Source organism: Gouania willdenowi, unplaced genomic scaffold, assembly GCF_900634775.1.
Source record: "Gouania willdenowi unplaced genomic scaffold, fGouWil2.1 scaffold_369_arrow_ctg1, whole genome shotgun sequence".
Classification (NCBI taxonomy): Eukaryota; Metazoa; Chordata; class Actinopteri; order Blenniiformes; family Gobiesocidae; genus Gouania; species Gouania willdenowi.
The window spans coordinates 1-19,105 of NW_021145130.1; the positions used below are offsets into that span (position 1 = coordinate 1).

The 19,105-nt window shown below is 37.5% G+C and overlaps 2 protein-coding genes and 1 long non-coding RNA gene across 3 annotated transcripts; 2 read left to right on the forward strand and 1 right to left on the reverse strand.

Moving 5' to 3' along the window:
• The first annotated feature begins 1,401 nt into the window (after positions 1 to 1,401).
• LOC114459865 (uncharacterized) lies at positions 1,402 to 2,907 on the forward strand. Its single transcript, XR_003673497.1, has 3 exons — positions 1,402 to 1,526; positions 1,979 to 2,102; positions 2,844 to 2,907. It is a non-coding gene; the product is annotated as an uncharacterized LOC114459865 (long non-coding RNA).
• Positions 2,908 to 3,074: 167 nt separating this feature from the next.
• On the forward strand, positions 3,075 to 3,748 carry LOC114459866 (lymphoid enhancer-binding factor 1-like). Its single transcript, XM_028442012.1, has 4 exons — positions 3,075 to 3,132; positions 3,270 to 3,414; positions 3,497 to 3,604; positions 3,695 to 3,748. The coding sequence occupies exons 1-4, from the start codon at positions 3,104 to 3,106 to the stop codon at positions 3,746 to 3,748; spliced, it is 336 nt and encodes a 111-aa protein (XP_028297813.1). The 5' UTR covers positions 3,075 to 3,103.
• A 3,351-nt stretch (positions 3,749 to 7,099) lies between these two features.
• Positions 7,100 to 18,488, reverse strand: LOC114459867 (cilia- and flagella-associated protein 44-like). Its single transcript, XM_028442013.1, has 16 exons — positions 18,399 to 18,488; positions 17,488 to 17,650; positions 17,203 to 17,305; positions 16,904 to 17,120; positions 15,020 to 15,134; positions 13,994 to 14,158; positions 12,966 to 13,115; positions 12,843 to 12,890; positions 11,970 to 12,073; positions 10,547 to 10,559; positions 10,364 to 10,474; positions 10,109 to 10,261; positions 9,799 to 10,011; positions 9,351 to 9,493; positions 8,246 to 8,525; positions 7,100 to 7,337 (listed from the first exon to the last, which is right to left on the reverse strand). The coding sequence occupies exons 1-16, from the start codon at positions 18,470 to 18,472 to the stop codon at positions 7,257 to 7,259; spliced, it is 2,133 nt and encodes a 710-aa protein (XP_028297814.1). The 5' UTR covers positions 18,473 to 18,488; the 3' UTR covers positions 7,100 to 7,256.
• Positions 18,489 to 19,105: the final 617 nt, after the last annotated feature.

Here is a 19,105-nt window from a genome sequence, read left to right on the forward strand (position 1 = left end):
TAAACGTAATGCACTGTGCCAAAACAGCATTAGATGAAGGTATTTAGTAATTAAGTTCCAAAGTGCAAGATTAGGTTTCTTCCTTTTAAATTTATACATGAGATGTTTACTGTATGCAAGGAAACCGTGGTAAGATTTATCACAAAAATAAACGTGGGGATGAAAGTAACAAAGAACCTTTACTGTAAAATTAATTAAGCTTGTTTTTAATTATACTTGATTTTTTAATTATGTATGACTTACATGTACTTGTACAATTTCGATCAGTACTTCTATTTGAGTAGGAATATCAGTACTCTTTACTCCTCTGCTTACTTAAATAAAATGTATAACAGAGTGATTTATCACCTCAAATAACAGGCCAAACACACACAAGAGCCAAACTGAGGAAATCAACTTGAAAACCAACAAATAAAGTATGGAGCTATTTTTAGTTGAGATAATACAGAATATCACAACAGGGACCCTGAACATAAGGAATAGTCAACACTGTTAAAACAGTCTACAGGAGTTTTACTAGTTACAACACCAAACCCAACAAATTAAAGAAAAAGTGCAGTTTCTATATCAAATTCCTAAATAAATCAAAAAGTGATACTTCAAGTAAAAACCCCTTCTATGCATTCGTCTATGCCGGGATACCACATCCCACAATGCAATGCGCCAAACTTTTCCAACAATGTCATAAACCAAATGTTTACAGTGGACATCAAAACAAAGTTTCGAGCAACAGTTTCATCAACCTTTTCCATCTTTTTTTGCTGATCATTGGTTTATTGATCTGTGAGGCCACAGCTATACCTCTGTTTTAGATACTTTTGTCACTTATAGAGATGTCTTGTTTGCCACAGCTCATCGGCTTTATTCCATCAACAGCTAACGACTCATTTGATTACATCATTCAGCACGTACATGTTATTGTAGCTGAATGGAAGCCAACATAAGTAAGTCATTAAAATTGTGCCGAGGATGGATTAAAATATCTGCACAAGTTAAGTCATTTTTTTTAAACAATTTGAGGCCATTTTGGCCTTATTTTTACCCTTTTTCTGCAGCTATGTCAAACTTTCCATATTTTAACCTTTTATACACTTTCTTGACATATTTTGCTCCTTTTTAATGCATTTTTGCGAAATTAACTCCCATTTCTGCCACTTCCCCATCACATTGAAATGCCTTTTCGCACTGATAAACCCCTTTTTTTAATTATATTTGATATATTTTAGGGTAGGCACTGTACGTAGATGACCTGAGGACTATTGAGTCACTTGTAACAGATCGTTATAGAAAACCAAGTGTTCATTTTTCTGTGCTCCATAGCAACCTGCACAAACAAACCAACTTTCCTTGAAGTGCAGCTGACTTTCAATCTCCAGCATAGAAAACCTTCATTCTTCAGTTATTTCAACAGAAATGAATCTCCCTTAATAGTCTCCATTGCTATTTGATTTTGAGAAAACTTTGTGTTTTATCTGCACCAAAAGTTTGCAAAACAGCTTTCAGACGACTTTTTCAAACAACTCAAAGTAAGAGAATTTAATGTGAGATTATGCTTCCAAACTTAATGTGACAGTGGCCTGCTTCTAATAGTTTCTACATAAACATCTTAGAAATGATCAATACAGAGAAATGCAATGTACCCATTATTGATATCATTGAGATGTCTTTCATGAGCAGCTGTTTAGCAGTCAACCATGTTATTATTGAACCTTGGTTAGTGTGTGAATTATTACACTGCAATAGATCCCAGTTAGTGTGTGTCAATGTTTCTGTTTGTATCATGTTTACTGTAAAGAAACTAAATATGAGCCAAATAAGAACACACTGCAGAGTTAGAGGCAGCATGTCACTGTTAGACATAATGGAACAGATACATTGAATAGTTTAGTTTAAGTTTAGTTGAAGGTCTCTGCAAGGTGTTGTTCCTGTGCGTGAACCTCAGCAGCTGATTTATTTCCTTTGCTTTGTTTCACATCAGCCCAAATATCAAGATGAAGTGGAATAAAGAGGACTGGAATCTTCTCCATTCTGAGGGTTCAGATGTGTTTAACAACCCCCCAAGTCAATCTTCTCCTGATGTTCAAAAGCCAGTTTCTAATGACGTAAGACATCACGATACACAAATTATGCTCTATATTCCTGTGTCATTATTTTATCAGTGAATTTATATTGGTAGAAGTTAAAGGTATAAGAAAATGGTGAACGCACAATATGAAATGAAATATGATAAAGGGCTCACAATAACTAATACTCACAATAAAATATCAAAAATGAAAAAAACAAACAAAAAACAAACAGATTTGTTGAAAAACAGAAGTTCCAAGGACAGTTTGGTCGGTCGCTGTTTCATCCTGACACGCAACCGACGGAGCATCTATCATGAAAACACTGCGTCTGAGTTACTAACAGTGCTTGTTTGTGATGCAAGATGGTGCCAAAACATCACATGATCTTGTTCTCTGCCAATAGTAAAAATCAATTGTAATAGTGGGTTTTTAACACATTGAGGGCAGTCACTCCGACATTTTACAACAAAATACGACAAATTGAAATACTTTGACTAAAATGTTGAGAGATGTACCAGGATCAATCAACAACACTACTTAGTACCAAAATACATATGTATTCAGCAGAAAAAGTGCTTTTGGGGTGAGGTACTCTTTAAAGATGAGGCTTTGGTTCAATAGTTCTTTCTCTATCTTTGGATAATTGATGCCAATATTGTGGTTCTCTGCATGATTCATGTAAAATGCTTGTAAATATCACTGATCTAATGCTTACATTACCCTGTTACTAATACATGATGTCACTGATCTGCTCACTGATCCTCTTTCCTCCCTCAGATCCTGGAGGACATTTTTGATTTTGATTTTTTTGAGGAGCAAGAACGGCAGGAGTGTATTGAGGAGGTAAAAATCTTGACTCTTTCTGTTCTTCTGTAGAATTATCTACTTAATAATGTGACTGTGTCCAACACTTTCAGGACCAAACAGCCGTAATTGGTGGCCAATACGGGGTCCAACAGAATCATCCTGCCACAGTCCTTCATGATCACGCATATGCTACCAAAAAACTTCAGGGCCAGACACACTTCACCCAAATTATGGACGCCTTGCCTGAAGCTGAGTACCGGTAAGCACAAAATCCAGGGACCATAAATGTCCCCCCTGTTCCTAATGTCGTCCACATGCAGGATGCACAATATGTATGTCTTGTGACTGACTCGTGACCATGCTTTTACACTGTGTATTTGTGATTTGTTCTCTCAGAAGGAAGGAAAAGGTGACAGACAAGCCGTATGTTAAAAAGCCCCTCAACGCTTTCATGCACTTCCTAAAAAAGAACAGGGCATCTGCGGAGGCGGAGTTGGGCACGAGGACGAGTGCTGTGGTGAATAAACACCTCGGTCAACGGGTAAGTTAATTTGTTCTTCCAGGAATCATCTGTGATCTTTAAACTCTGGTCCTAAGTGTGTGTGACTGATGCTTTTCTACAGTGGAAATTGTTGTCACCAGAACAAAGAGAAGTATATGTTGAAGAGGCCAGAGTGGATTCTCTCCTGCACTTATTTGCGAACCCCAACTGGAGTAATAAAATCAACTATGTAAGTCCACATACATGTTGACACAGCAACCTTAAAGATGACGGTGAAAGTGTTTTATCAGCTGACGAAAAGTTTTATGTTTGATTTTAGAGACACAAGAAAAAACGAGTGTTGCCCAAAGTTCGTGAGGAGAAAAAGAAATAATCACCCCAGCATCCATCAGACAGGAATCAGAAAACATGGACACCACTCAACAACCCTACATTAATCACCATCAGCGGCACCAACAGCACCTACTGGACTTTCTCTCTCTTCTATTGTAAATCACACGTTTTGTAAATAAAATGTCAAATTAAATATTTAAGTTTTTTATTTAAAAATACAAACATGTGAACTCACAGACACACACCACCTGTTTCTACACATGTCTAACTACCCCTTTTTAAGTTAAGTATTTAAGCAAATAATACGTCCACCATCACTAACCACTAAAGGTGAAAGTAACAGATTTACAAAAACTCACGTTACTGGAATTGAGTTGCTTTTATGGTACATGTACTTTTTAAATGATTAACAGACATTGTGAAACTACAAATAATGAAATGACCAGACAACAATCAAATGCATCACATCATAGCCGACCAACCAGATTAAACGTAATGCACTGTGCCAAAACAGCATTAGATGAAGGTATTTAGTAATTAAGTTCCAAATGTGCAAGATTAGGTTTCTTCCTTTTTAAATTTATACATGAGATGTTTACTGTACGCAAGGGAACCGTGGTAAGATTTATCACCAAAAATAAACGTGGGGATGAAAGTAACAATAAACCTTTACTGTAAAATTTAATTAAGCTTATTTTTAATTATACTTGATTTTTTAATAATGCATGACTTACATGTACTTGTACTTGTACAATTTTGATCAGTACTTCTATTTGAGTAGGATATATCAGTACTCTTTACTCCTCTGCTTACTTAAATAAAATGTATAACAGAGTGATTTATCACCTTCAAATAACAGGCCACACACACACAAGAGTCAAACTGAGGAAATCAACTTGAAAACCAACAAATAAAAGTATGGAGCTATTTTTAGTTGAGATAATACAGAATATCACAACAGGGACACTGAACATAAGGAATAGTCACACTGTTAAAACAGTCTATAGGAGTTTTACTAGTTACAACACAAAACCCAACAAATTAAAGAAAAAGTGCAGTTTCTATCAAATTCTAAATAAATCAAAAAGTGATACTTCAAATCAAGTAAAAACCCTTCTATGCATTCGTCTATGCCGGGATACCACATCCCACAATACAATGCGTCAAACTTTTCCAACAATGTCAATAAACCAAATGTTTACAGTGGACATCAAAACAAAGTTTCGAGCAACACTTTCAACCTTTTCCATCTTTTTTTTGCTGATCATTGGTTTATCGATCTGTGAGGCCACAGCTATACCTCTGTTTTAGATACTTTTGTCACTTACAGAGATGTCTTGTTTGCCACAGCTCATCGGCTTTATTCATCAACAGCTAACGACTCATTTGATTAACATCATTCAGCACGTACATGTTATTGTAGCTGAATGGAAGCCAAACATAAGTAAGTCATTAAAATGTGCCGAGTATGATTAAAATATCTGTACAAGTTATTAAGTCATTTTTTTTTAAACAATTTGAGGCCATTTTGGCTTATTTTTACCCTTTTCTGCAGCTACGTCAAACTTTCCATATTTTAACCTTTTTTTATCACTTTTTCTTGACATATTTTTGCTCCTTTTAATGCATTTTTGCGACATTACTCCCATTTCTGCCACTTCCCCATCACATTGAAATGCCTTTTCTGCACTGATAAACCCTTTCCACCACTTTTACACTGAATGTCACATATGTTGACCCATTATTGTTACTGTTAACCTCTTTTCACCATATTTCATGCTTATTTTTTGCCAATGTATCCACATTCACGCCAGTTTAAATTGTTCTCACATTTCTGCCAATTTTAAGCCAATATTGTCTAAAAAGAAAAAAAAAACATAGCTGACCGGACCAGCCCGCCAAGACGATGCCTACCCATGTATATTAGGGCTGGTACCTCACGATATGATACTGTCATTGTCCACGGTAACGATTATATCACGATACAGCGATATCATACATTATGATATCTATCACTGAAGAAATTCAGAATTTATTGACTGCACTGAATCCATTTCACAGGAAATACAAAACATTGTATGAATGACAGACAACTAAAAAAGTGTATACTGCACAGTGTCTCTTCTTAACACACACACGCACACGTGCAAGCGCAGGCGCACACACACACACACAAATCACCACCCCTGCACTAAGAAATGTTAAACACTAAATAAACAGTTTTTTTTTGCACCCGCACATATACCCCTTTATAACACTGCAGAGTATGCACACCTCTTTGTACATCCAACCTTCAAACACATACTCCTTTGGCCATATTTGACAACTCTACTTAAGCCTCCACTATATGAATACATACTTCCGACAGGCACTGTACATTGGAGGTTTGCTGTTGTGGGTAAGAGAAGAGGATGCTCTACTTAGGTCAAAATAACACACATAGCATAGCATACAGCATTCCCCAGTGGCTTGTAATCCTCTGCTCTTCTCATCGTTGCCCTGCCCCCGCCCCCAACACACCTAAATATCAAAACATCAGTGACTTGCAGTCAGAGTAGGCAAAGAAGGCAGTGCCTACCCAAGGGTCAATTTGTTTTATTTATAATATATTTATAAATTAATTATTTTTCCATTTCCGATAGCCTACAATACCTATAAGTTTGAAAGTGTCCGCATTTTGAGTGTTTCATAGCCCAAATTACTAAACATCGCTATTTCCTGGAACGGCTGCAGTCTCACTCTGCTGTAAGGCAGGAGGAGGCCACGCCCTCTCCGAAAAGCACATTGCTGCTCTGCCTCTGTTGCCATAGCATGTTTTTATGTGTTTGCACATGCACAGTCAGTTCCCCAAGATGAAAACCATTGACGTAAAAAGGCAGCTCTCTATGCTGTCTATGGACATAACCGTTCTATACTAAATGCTATACGTACGTTCACAGTGCATTAGTGAATTGATATCACGTGACCGCGGCTGCTACGTTCTCTAGCTAGTGGGCGGGATAACACTACAGGCAGGATGACAGCACTAGAGACAATAAAGAAACTTTCTTTTGAGGAAAAACGACAGCTTTTAAAAAATGGGAGACCAACACCTGAGTTACCAGACCTTCAGCAATGGTAAGGTCAGAAAATTGTATTGTATTGTATTTTTCACAGTGAATGGAAGGATTGCGCCGTGTTTCTGTGTTTCCAACACAATCAACGAATGTGCTGCCATGTCATGATATCTATCTTGTTGGGAGAGTATGGAGGCTATATTAAATATTTGTTTATGTTTCTTTAATGGTGTTTCACGATGTTGATTTTGTTAGATGGCTAAATGCTTCTTCATGTGGATCTTGTTGGGTTTTTTTCTTTCTTATTATGAATTTTATATTTTAATAAACGCATTGAGATGACTTTGTTGGAAATGGCTTTATACAAATAAAGTTGAATTGAATTGAATTGACACTTGCCAGCAGAAACATATGAAATTGTCTTTGGTGGTCTCGATTTGCAACCCCCTGCCTACCCAACCCTACTGGTCACGGCACGTTACTGCAAAACATTTAGCTGAACAGTCTAAACACTGACCTGTAGGCTGCTGGGTCCTCAATGTCCAGAACCAGTGACTTGCTCTCTAGACCCACCTGTTAATTTAAATATCATGTAAGTGTCAACACATTTTAATTATGTTGGTTACATGAACATCAAGACTTTGCAAATGTTAACAGGTGTATTATAGAAACTCTCTGTGGAGACAATGTACAAAGTCTAAATAGTTGAGATAAAAAAAAAAAAAATCAGATATTTTGATGCACCGTAGGCTCAGTTTTGAATGTATCAAAAATCTGTGTGGATCAGTCTGAAGATGAGCTGCAGCAAGTTTAGACTTCATAATTTGCAATTGATTTAAAAGTAAAAACATTTCTTCAGTGCCATTTTGGTGAAAGTCGCAAATCTGTTGCACATATTGATTTGTTGTGAATTTTCAACATTTTTACCTTTAGAGACTTGCTGTAGCACCACCTTTAGGACTATTGGCCTGATGTTGCAGCTGAGGCAATCTGACATGGGACTAGACCTTTGTGGAAAACATTGGTGATTGTTCGAGCACAGGAAGCATGATTTGCTTTAAGGAAGAAAAATAACATGCAGGATACAATAGGTCTTCACAAACTTAGGCTGCCGGCACCTAAAAACCTGCTTGGTCATTTAATTTATTTGATTCATTATTGAATCAACTAGAACGCATATGATCGATATAAATGAGGAGAAATATTGTATATAAATAATCCATAAAAATGATGTGTATGCCTGCATGCACATGTGCACATCATCTGAAAGGGTAGAAAAAAAAACTTGTTCTAGGTAAACATTGCGGTGCGTCATTTGTTGTCCTTCCAATTGTTATTCTTGTTACCAACATCATTTTTCTTTGTATTGTTAACAAAAAAATGCTGTGGCAGGTGTTTCAAGTAGCATATCCATCAAAAATACATAAGGCTTATTAATATGACCGTTGCCATGCAGAATGCTAATTGAAAGGTATACTGACACTTGGTGAAGGAATCATGGCAGCCTTTCTCTGCAGGCTGCTCTGTAGCTCCTCTGGTGGATGCCTTGTAAAGGATAATATGTTCCCGTCATCTCTAGCAGTTAAAACAAAGAGGTCGTCATGGCTGCAGCGGATGTGGTGCAGTTGTCCATTCTGATTATTATGGAGGCTGAGGACCCAATAAGATTGCATGGAGGTGAGGATGAGGTCACCTGGTTGCAGAGGGTAAACTCTGATGAAACCTGAATGCATGCCACAGAGCAGCAGCTCTCTGCTGGAGCTGTAAAACACCAGGAAGGACAAGTCAGGTATAAAGTGGAATTTTGAGGTATACTGGTAAACAACCTTCAATCGCACACACAATTAATCATCTGTCAAATCAGGGTTTTAACAAAGCTGCCTGATGTTTTAACTGTCAGAGGGGATTTTAAAAAGATACACATACTCATCTAATCAGTTAAAATGTCTATGAAGTTTCTCTTAACATGATTCTGATGTTGAGTGTAAATAAAAGTGGGACGATATTTCATGCGACAAGATAACGGTATTAAAACGTCACAAAGTGTTACATTAAGTGGTATCTCTTGGGGGAGTCAGATTGAAAAATAAATCCACACGATCTCCTATACACTAGATTGTTATGATTAGTTTTTATTTTTCATTGAGTTAAAAAGTTCATACCCCGAGTATGTAAGTATTTTCAGGGTTAATTAAAGTGATATAAAACCATTATTATTTTATAGTTATTAGTCCAACTGCATTTTTATTGCATTTTTTTCCTTTCAAAAAATATGGTATTGCATCGTTATAGTGAGCCCATTGTCATCCATTGTATCGTATCCTGAACTTAGTGTATCATCCCGCTCCTAATAGTAAATTAAAGTCCAGTGTTAATATACAGGAAAGGGCTGGACTTGTGTCCAAAAACTCTGAACGATTTAAAACAATAAAGCTATAAAATCTTGTTTTGTCATCCATCTGAAGTTAAACAAGATCCTCTAAAATATTGACAGATATTTGAACATGGACATCATTTTCAGCCTTTCAGCTCTGCAAACTGAATTTAAAATGAAAGAGTCAACTTGTTAGTTTGATCTACGTCTACCTGAAGGTGATTGAGCAAATTGGGTCATTGTCTGCATTGTGGATTGGTAGAAAGTGAAAAGGTTCATCCTTTCGCTTTTCTGGTTCCTCGTCTTGATTCTCTGAGAACTTACAATGATACAAATAACCTGAGTCAAAGCCACCCTGTGCGACAAAGAAAAGAACAAAAAGATTCAGTGTCATAATAAAACTCCTCAATAATACTCATCGGTTATATTGGCTCATAAAAATGATATTATAACCATAATCATTTATAATAATTAACTCAAAAATCTGCCATTCTTTGTTGTGTTTAAACAGAAACAGTTAGCTAGTACCAACAAAAAACGTACAGTACAGTGGTCTATGGAATATAGACCACAATAGAGAAGGGTGTTAGACATTCCTGAATATTTTTCATCAAATTTGATTTTTTGAGTCATTCCATAAAAATATGTGTCTATGAGTACCATGGAAAGCCAGAAATGGTCTGGCTCTGAATAGAAACCACAATAGAGAGGACTTGGAGGATCTGGAATGTAGATTGGTGGTAACTCTTCCTCCTTTTCTTCCTCTTCTTCTTCGTCTTCTTCTTGTTTAGCATCAAGCAAGGTTAAAAGCTCTTTTGCATTTTTCTTCTTCTCCTCCTTTAAAGCTTGAAGTCTTAAAATGTCTTCCTGTCTCTGTAAAAGCAGCAACGCACATGACACAACTCATCTTCATTCAAAGGAGTTTTTGGTATTTTTAAAAACCTTTAAACAATGTCTTTCGGCTTCAGACCTTGATTCTAGATTTGATACTCTGGAACCTGAATGGCCTCCTGTGCAGCTCAGGCAGCAGGAAGGTTTTAAGTGGCTCCTGATCCTTGGGATTGGGACAATTCACTTCAACCACATGCCCATTCCAACACAGAATGAGCAGTCTGTTATTGCTCTGTGTTAAGACAATGAAGAGAAAATCGATTGAATAGTTGTTTTTTTTCAGCAGACACAATCTTTGCAGCACTATATGGTGAGGATGTTGAATAAGACTTACATGGGATGCAGGAGACCACTCAAGTGCCTGCACTGGGCTGGGAACATGGATAAAGCCGATAGGAAGGTACTTTTCCCCAACAGAAAAGAAGAACACTGTTCCGTCTGCGCTCTGAGTAGTTACAAAAAAAGACTTAAGGTTACAAATGTTTTGTTTATTCATTACTCGACTATTTAAACTCACCAAGCTACACTTGCTGAAATTGCACTGGAAAATAAAGAGGTTACAATGTTTACAATATAGTTTGTTATTGTTGTGTCATAGTGGTTTAAGTTCTTGTTAAAGACAGTTCACCTGTATAACAGTCATAATCAGAGGAACAAAAATCTGACATCTACGTTCATTATTTGAGACTCGGATTATATAAATTAAATATAGTACATGTTTTCAGACTTGGAGAACAAGGGATAAATCCACAAGGATAGGCAGTGTAGTGATATAATCAAAGGGCCGTGTATTCTAATGTTTAGCAATGTCTCAAAGTTATGTTTTAATCTATTTTAGATATGCTTTCAGAGTAGTAAGATGTCTAAAGGTAGGATTGTTTACATCAGTGGTTTCCAAACTGGAGGATGTCATGAATGAATTAATTCATTTTATTGCATAATTGTGACCATTACCAGCCCTCTCTAAGGAAGGATAAGAAACACTTAATTAAAGGGAGAATATAAAAACAGAGGGCAGTGTTACACCTAAGTGAGGAGAAAGGGAAGAGGGAGTCAGCGTAGGAAAATTCAAATTCATTCAAAATCTGGATGCTTCTTTGTTTGTCTAGTTCCAGACAACATAATACAGTTTTAGACTAATGAAATCATGGACTGGTCCGATCATGTTTTGAATAAGATTGTGCACATTATGCAAAAGGTGATTGTAAATGTGGAAATGATCGGAAAGGGGTTAAACATTTAGTTATACATTTCATCAGTTAACATATGTTTGTGTGGAACAGGAGTTTGACCTTTAATTTGGAATTGAGGGAAAAAGAGAGAAAAAACAGCAAATATGTAAAGACATCTAGACAATAGTTCAAGACTTTAGAATTGTACGTATTTGTGTTCATATAACACTTCTAATGACACTCAAAGTGCTTTACAGAAACCATAATTAATTCACACCAGTCATAAAGGTGGTGGTAAGCTACATTGTAGCCACAGCTGCCCTGGGGCAAACCACGCCTATTCATACCCATTCATACGAGGCCATGTGTGAAAAGTGCCTTGCCCAAGGACACATAAGCAATGACTGGGATAGAGCGGGATTTTCCCCCGAAATTAAATCGAGGGAGAAAGTCTGAGCAATATCTGCAACGATAATGCTAAACCAATAGTCGGAGAAAAGACACGTTGATTAAACACCAGTTTTTACAATTTTTGTATAATTCTATATACAAAAATTGTATATAGAATTAGTATAATATTAATTATACTAAACCGGCCTCTGGCCAGGTTTAGTATAATTCTTTTTCGAGACCTGGATTATAGTAAAACTTCAAAAAAGGAGATTATGTTAAGGAGATTATAAGAATCTGAGATTATTCCATACTAATCCAAGGAAGAAAGCAATTTCTGTAAATGCCAAGTGTGTGTGTGCTTGTGTGTGTGCGTACTCACGGTCAGGAGCTGTCGTGGCCATGAGGTGTGATGTTTTACAAACATCCAGACCGTGGATTGACCCGGCATGGAAAGTAAACAGGCACTCTGGGTCTGGAGTCTGCACATACAGATGTAACCACAGCCTTTGTTTCACTGTTTAGGACCCACCATCACTTATTAATAGCAAGCCACAACACAAATGGAGTCATATTTTACTTATCAAATTCATTTAAATAACATGTTTTGTTTGAACCTGTGATCATAAAATCACAGGCAGGTTTAAACAAAGATAAGGGGCCAGCCTAAACCCTGAAAAATATAAGGTGGTCAAATGTATTTGGCCCTATAGTGTGTCTCTGGCTGCCATTTGTATATGCAAGCTGAAAACTAGGGAAAAAATGTGGAGTAAAAAATACATTACAAAATTACCTTTTCATTTGAAAACCTATTTACTAATTAGTGAAAAGCAATGTTAGTTAGCGGGAAAAAAGTACTAAATTGTTGCCATGTGGTGATGCCTAAATAGACTGTACTCTAAGAAAAAGTTAGTAGTAATACCCTTCAAAATAAAAGCAATGGACTTTCACCCACAGGCAAATAGCCTACTTAGGACCTTTTACCTATTTATCCCTTTTTCTCATTATATATTTAATCGTTTTTAGTCGTCTATCATTAAATATAATTCTAAGGACTGAAACTAAACTAAACTAACTCAAAATGTAATGTAAAAATGGTACAATGCTGTTACGCCTGGAAAGGCTCTACGACAGACTTCTGTGACCCACCCCAACAGTTGAGACACCAAAGCCAATAATTGTCGGAAATAAAAAAATAAACAAACATGTAAATTATCTGAAAATCAATTCAGGGAAACCATCTTCACTCACAGTGTTGGTGAAAGAAAGGTCCAGTTTCCAGATGGCTCCATTGGAATCCTGTAGGAACACACCGTACAGACTCTAGCGTTATGGTGCATTGTAGACACAAGTGTTGATGATTTTGCATCTGACCTGGGCAAACCAGATGAAGGAGTTGGGCAGGGGGCTCCTCACCACAGATGACAGGCAGACATTGTGTCCAACTACCAGCTCATTAATGGGTTCCATTTCTAACCTTCCACTGTGTGTGTCAGCCATGTTGATTTTCTCAATGTCCCAGCCCTGTGGCAGAGTTACATAGTAAGACATACACCTTACATACAAATAGAATAATGGTGTGGTTTCCACATGCAATAACAGATTTGTTCTTTTAAGGGTCAATTCAAAAATGAAATGAAAGCAGCTCCAAATGAAGAACTAATAATGAAGTTCCTTCATTAGTTCAAAAGTAATGAGAGACTTGTTCTTGTGATGTTGATGAGTCATACATTGACAATTATTAACACAATAGTGGTTTGTTGGCATCAGTTGAATAATGCTGTGTGAATGAAAGTGTCTGTAGGTGGTGACCCTGTGACACACTGGCATCCAGTACAGCAGAAATGGGCAACTTCTATTACAGCGGGGGCCACAAAAATATGATAGTTCGATCCGAGGGCCACATTATCCATATTAATGTCAGCGTTCATAATAATAACCAATCTGTTCATAAATAAAGGAATAAACAACAAGGTTCTTATGTGTATTTGTTTGTTGAAATTTTTTGTCTTTTGTTTGTATTTTGTATATTTTTCTGTAATTGTTGTTTTGTGTGTTTTAGGAATTCATTTTGTGTAGTTTTTTTTTTTTTTTTTTGAGTGTTTTTTTTTGTAGTCAATGTTTATGGAGTAATTTTTGGTATATTTGTTGTCCTTTTGTGTATTTTTTGGTCATTTATAGGTTTTTAGAGCAATTTTGTGAATTTCTGCTGTTTTGTGAGTTTTTCTATTGTCTTATGTGTTTTTGAAGTCATTTTGTGTGTTTACTTTAGGGGCCACACAATATTAGACAAATAGCCACCTGTAGCCAATACTGTCTCCTGCCTTGTCAGCATGAATAAGCTGCATGTGATCCCCTATAAACCTGTTCAAAATAAAACACGTAGAGTAGATTAATCGTACCCTGATCACCCCATCAGAACCGAAAGTCATCAACAGTCCATCTTCTAAGGAAAAGGGCTGTGCTGTCCCCACATGACAGCTCTGCCGCTCTATTCGGCAGATCTCCACTTTGATGGCCTCTCTATCCCACAGCAGCAGGTTACCCCATTCTGTACCTGTTACCACCTAACCAGGAGAAGACTCAGTCAATTCAGAACCAAAAGCACTGGTGAAGTAAGAAACCAGTCAATTTGTTTGTCGTGAACCATTAAATGGGCCAGAATATTAATGGTATTAAAATCATCGGAGGAAAATGTAGTTAAAATCTGTCCTTAATATTTGCTTATTGGCCTTATGTTCAGTAAAAATATAATTGACCTGTCATTGGTTTGACAAAGTTGTAGCTATATATTTCATGTTTTTTCTGACTTAAGAGAAAGAATGTTTTGTCAGAAGTAGGGGGGGGTTTAGTTGTTTTTAACATGGGGGGACAGGAGCGGAGAGTAGAAATATTTGTGTACTAATGGCACCAACAAATCAGAGCTGTTATGAATATACACAAACTTGACCAAAAACAAATTGTGACATCAAATTATTCACACAAATGACCTTTATCTGACTTCCAGAAGCTAGTACAGAGATAGTGAAAATTATAAAAAGCTGTCCCTGTGAATCCTTATTTTTCTGCTCCAAATGAAGTATTTAGCAGTGCATTTGTTTTTAATTTCTTTACTAAAATGCATGTGTCTTACACTACATCAGCAACAAGATGGTTTCTACAACTGATTTTACTGTACCAACCGGTGACAGAAGTCAGGCTCAGTTTAAATTGGTCACAAAGCCAGAACACATCTCTTTTCTCTAGCAGAACTTTATCCTAGTTTCCTAAACACATGAAGAAGCTGGTTGTAGGATCTGTATCAATTAGCAAATGCCACATTAGGATTGTCTTTGGCTACAAGCATGAAAGGAATCTGAGCTGAATGTCATCTCTGAACTGAGAAAGTTATAATGCCAGGTACTGCATAACTGGAGCAGGTGACCTACCTTTCTATCAGGAAGCTCCACGAATCCCTCTACGTCAGTGGCTGATGTTTCCCCAAAATATCCCATAACCCCTTGCAATTTGAGACCTGTGAATGTGGGAGAAATAGTCCAAAACCTAAACAGGATGCAAAAAGAAGAAATAAAATCACACAATGTCACATAAGGTCTTTTTTCACAACAAAAGTCTTCACTAACTAATGTTTTTTGAAGGAGGTAGAAAGCAGGATTTTTAAATCCTGGCCTGAGGAGTTTGTTGATTACTCTAATGACTTGAAATATGCATTTGTAATATTAATATTTTCTCATCCTCTAAAATGTCTTTATCTTCATAATTATGACACTCCTGCCAAATAACATGAAGATACATGACAACCTGAGAAAATAACAAACATGAAAGAAATTCTTTATGTTTACACAATGCAATGATATCAGTAAACAAGTTCTTTACAGACAGACACCACTCTTTAAAGCTGGGGTATGTAGAATCGTGAGGCGCTCCACGCTCCCCTCCTAAACAAAACTTGCGCGCACGCGCACACTGTGGAACTCTTGCGACTGTTTTCTCCATAGAGACGAGTAACAAATGTAGGAACTTCATCTTGTGTTATTGGAGTTTTCTGATGTTTTCGAGACATAAAAGCACATATCACTCACTGCTGTGAGGACAGTAAGAGGGTCAGAGTCACAGCTGATCCGCAAACACAAGCAGTCATTTCTCAGCTGATCAGAGCAGACACACTGCGTCCACACTGCAGATGAATTGGGTCTGTTATTTACACCTTAGATCATTTTTAATAAGCTAAATATTCCGTCTGTTCTCACTCTCTCTGACTCGAGGCGGACTGCGCTGACTGAAAGCAGACCACTCGCAGTTCGCTGCACACACCGACCCTGTGGACTCTGTTCCTCCTGAACACGTTTTTGCCTTTATTCTGTTGCTTCTCCATCTCGGTCTTCCTTTTTCCTCTTGATTTGCCGTGTAACTGCTGTGCCAAAAGCCGGATAAGAGACTTCAGCTAGAATATAGAGCCATGGGACTGTCCCTACTCTCAGATCCAGAAAGCGCATCAACTTTTGAAGAGCAGCTTGAGCAGCCAATAATAATGCTTAAAACAGCTCATGAGATCACCCTGTTGGTAGAAACATCTCTGATTGGCTGAAGTCCAGCATCACACTCATGCATTTTTAAAGATCATTTACAGAGCCAGGAGATGGAGAAGAGATTCACTGTCCACTCAGAACACTGGATTACAATATGCAATACATTATATTAAAAATGATTATTGATTTTTTTACCAAATAAAACAAAAACAAAAAAAACTTACATACCCCAGCTTTAAGCAGTGTGGACTAGTAATAACGGTCACAAAAGCTTAAATGTTACACAATAACCTTGCCTGGGAATTGTTTGAAAAGATGATGCTCAATTCACGTGTTCCTTTGCAGATTAGTTGGTTTTAGAGCTATAATATAGTCTTTAAACTGAAAAACTAAAAAAGTTAGAAAAATACATTTACATACATTTTTTATGAAGCATAATTTTATTAACACGAGTATTTCTTTTTATGATTTGCTTTTATAATTTAAAAATGTCATCTTTTTCCCCCATACCTGGATATTTGCTGGAATTCACCAAATATTTATCAAACTATTTTTATATCTGTTTATTTATTTTAAAAACACGTTTACATAAAATACCTTCTTGTGAAGAAAAGCCACACCTGGAGCCACTGGTGCTCCTGCTGCACCTTCTGTACTTAGCCTGGAATCCATCCTAATCTCCTTGTATTATTATATCATGTTTAATACAGGCGATTACAAAAAGTAAGGAAGTGGGTGTGGCTTATCTCCAGGCTAGTCAGGGGTAATCATTGTGTTCCTTACATGACGTGTCCAGTTCCTGATGAGGTGAGCAGTTCTGGGTTGTGTGGGGAGAATCTGACTCTATAAACTTCTTGTGAGGATGCCTTGCACCTCAGCATCACTTCCTCATGTCTCCAGTCCCACAGAGTCAGCATGTAATCTGGGGCTCCGCCCACACTGGCCAGTATGCTGCCATCCAGGTTAAAGTCCACAGAGCTGTACACTTGCTCTGTGCCTCCTGCACACATGGAAAATAAGAAAACAGCCTCCATCATCCAAAATGACAAAAATGCTTAATAGATATTATGTATCATGTTTACCTCTGAGGATGTGGTAGAGTCTCAATGAGGGATATTCATAGACGAGTATGAGAGGCTGGTTTCCCTTCTCAGCTATGACAAAGTACTCATTACTGGGATGAGCCTACACACAAACATACATAAAGATATACATGTGATTAATATGTGTCACAACAAAAGAAGCTGGTCAGAAAACTGGGGACAGAAGACTGGAAGTGGCCTACATTACAGGTACTTTGTTAAATATACATTTGTTGAGCAGAGTATGCATGATAACATCGTCAGTGTGTCAGGAGATCAGCTTACTGTGATAGCACCTATTCCTTCTCCGCTGCAGGAACGCAGGTATCTCTGCTCCTTGGTGTGAACTTGCAGCAGTACAAGCAGGTTTCCTGCTATAAACACTAGAGTTCTGTCATCCAGCAGCATCAGGTTTGATCTGCGCTCGCTGTCATAACCAAAGGAGTGACTGAGGGACGGATGGATGAGGACCATAACCTGGTAATGCACTGTTGACTACAGCCTCACTTTATACAGTTACACATACTTCTGCCAAACTTACAATTATGACTTCAATTATCCATGTTCAATTACAACTAAATTGATTATGTTGACCAGCATTTTTTCCAATTACAATTATTATTTTCCCCCTGAAATCAATTACAATTACATCCTAAATGACTAAAGTTCAATTACAACTAATCACACTTACTGAGCCTTTAATAAAACAAAAAGCCCATAAAACGTAACTGTACTGTTCTCACTACGTGTTGTATACGCCCAGTATGTTAACGCAGATAAACAGCAAGCCAAACTCGAATTTACGAGCCAGGTTCAGAGCGTCTTGCTCCCTTTATTCACAAAACCTTGTGACATGAAGACTCATGCTATTACGAGTGAAACTGCAATAAAGCAAAACACAAAATAAAATGTACACAATTAACCACTTGGTCTTCTTGCAAAAATATAAACATTTAAATCACTACTAAACCATTAAACAAATGCAATGTCATGTAGACATGCTTACAAGATGTAAAAAGTAACAATAATATTTCTGCTGTTCCATTATGGACCACAAGATGGCGTTTTTTTTGCATGGCAATACAATCTAATAGCAGTATTTTCAAGCCACAAAAACGAACTCTTTAAACACACATAAAGTATCTAAAAGTTATACAATCAGGTTACTTTAGCTCTTAAACAAAGTATATACTCACAGCCATTGCTTTCTGAAGTGTAGAAGAACTTTAAACCAGGAAGATGTAGCTGTATGTTCACATCTATCCACCATTACACTGCACACTGACGCTAGCTGGCAGGTTTATTACCCATGATACCTTGCAACTCTTACAAGCCTCTTCAAAATAAAATACACCTTTGGGTAATATTAATGTGCATTTGTGCTTTTAACATTACAAACTAAAACTGGAAGACAACAATTATAATCAACTATTTTTAAGAAACAAATTAAACTATTGTAGCGTTTGCGGCCCGACACTACGGGGCTAACTAGCCAAATGACGAGGACACAGAGTGGCTGCCGTTTAACCGGGTGAACCGGGTTTTATTACCCTCAAAAACAGGCTAATACTGGGTTGGAGGAGTGCCGAAAATAACAAAAACGGAGAGCTAACTCGGCTGGCAACTCGTCGTGGCGTCTCGCTTTTTCTTCCTCCCCGACTCTCTTTTCTTTTCCGTCTCCCTCCGCCTTCTTCACCCCACACTACCCTGATCCTTCCGCTCCAAACAAAACTGGCCTATCCTGACTAACTAGGGCAACTCCTTCCCCCACAACTTCCCATCAATCCCCCCCAAAGTCCTGCAGGGTCGCTACACAGCCCCCCCCTCTAATTCCTCATCCCCGAGGAAGAAGAAAGTCTTGAAAGTGACCCGGAGGGCGCCGTTCCCTCTGCGACCTTCTGAT

Bases quoted from the DNA above. Each gene is read 5' to 3' on its own strand.
- LOC114459866 (XM_028442012.1), top strand. From the start codon at position 3,104: ATGGACGCCTTGCCTGAAGCTGAGTACCG. The intron at 3,133-3,269 runs GTAAGCACAAAA...TTGTTCTCTCAG, and splicing joins TTGCCTGAAGCTGAGTACCG to AAGGAAGGAAAAGGTGACAG. The intron at 3,605-3,694 runs GTAAGTCCACAT...GTTTGATTTTAG, and splicing joins GGAGTAATAAAATCAACTAT to AGACACAAGAAAAAACGAGT.
- LOC114459867 (XM_028442013.1), bottom strand. From the start codon at position 18,472: ATGGTGGATAGATGTGAACATACAGCTACATCTTCCTGGTTTAAAGTT. The intron at 12,891-12,965 runs GTCAGATGCAAA...GTGTTCCTACAG, and splicing joins CCTTCATCTGGTTTGCCCAG to GATTCCAATGGAGCCATCTG. The intron at 10,262-10,363 runs GTAAGTCTTATT...GTCTTAACACAG, and splicing joins AGTGGTCTCCTGCATCCCAT to AGCAATAACAGACTGCTCAT.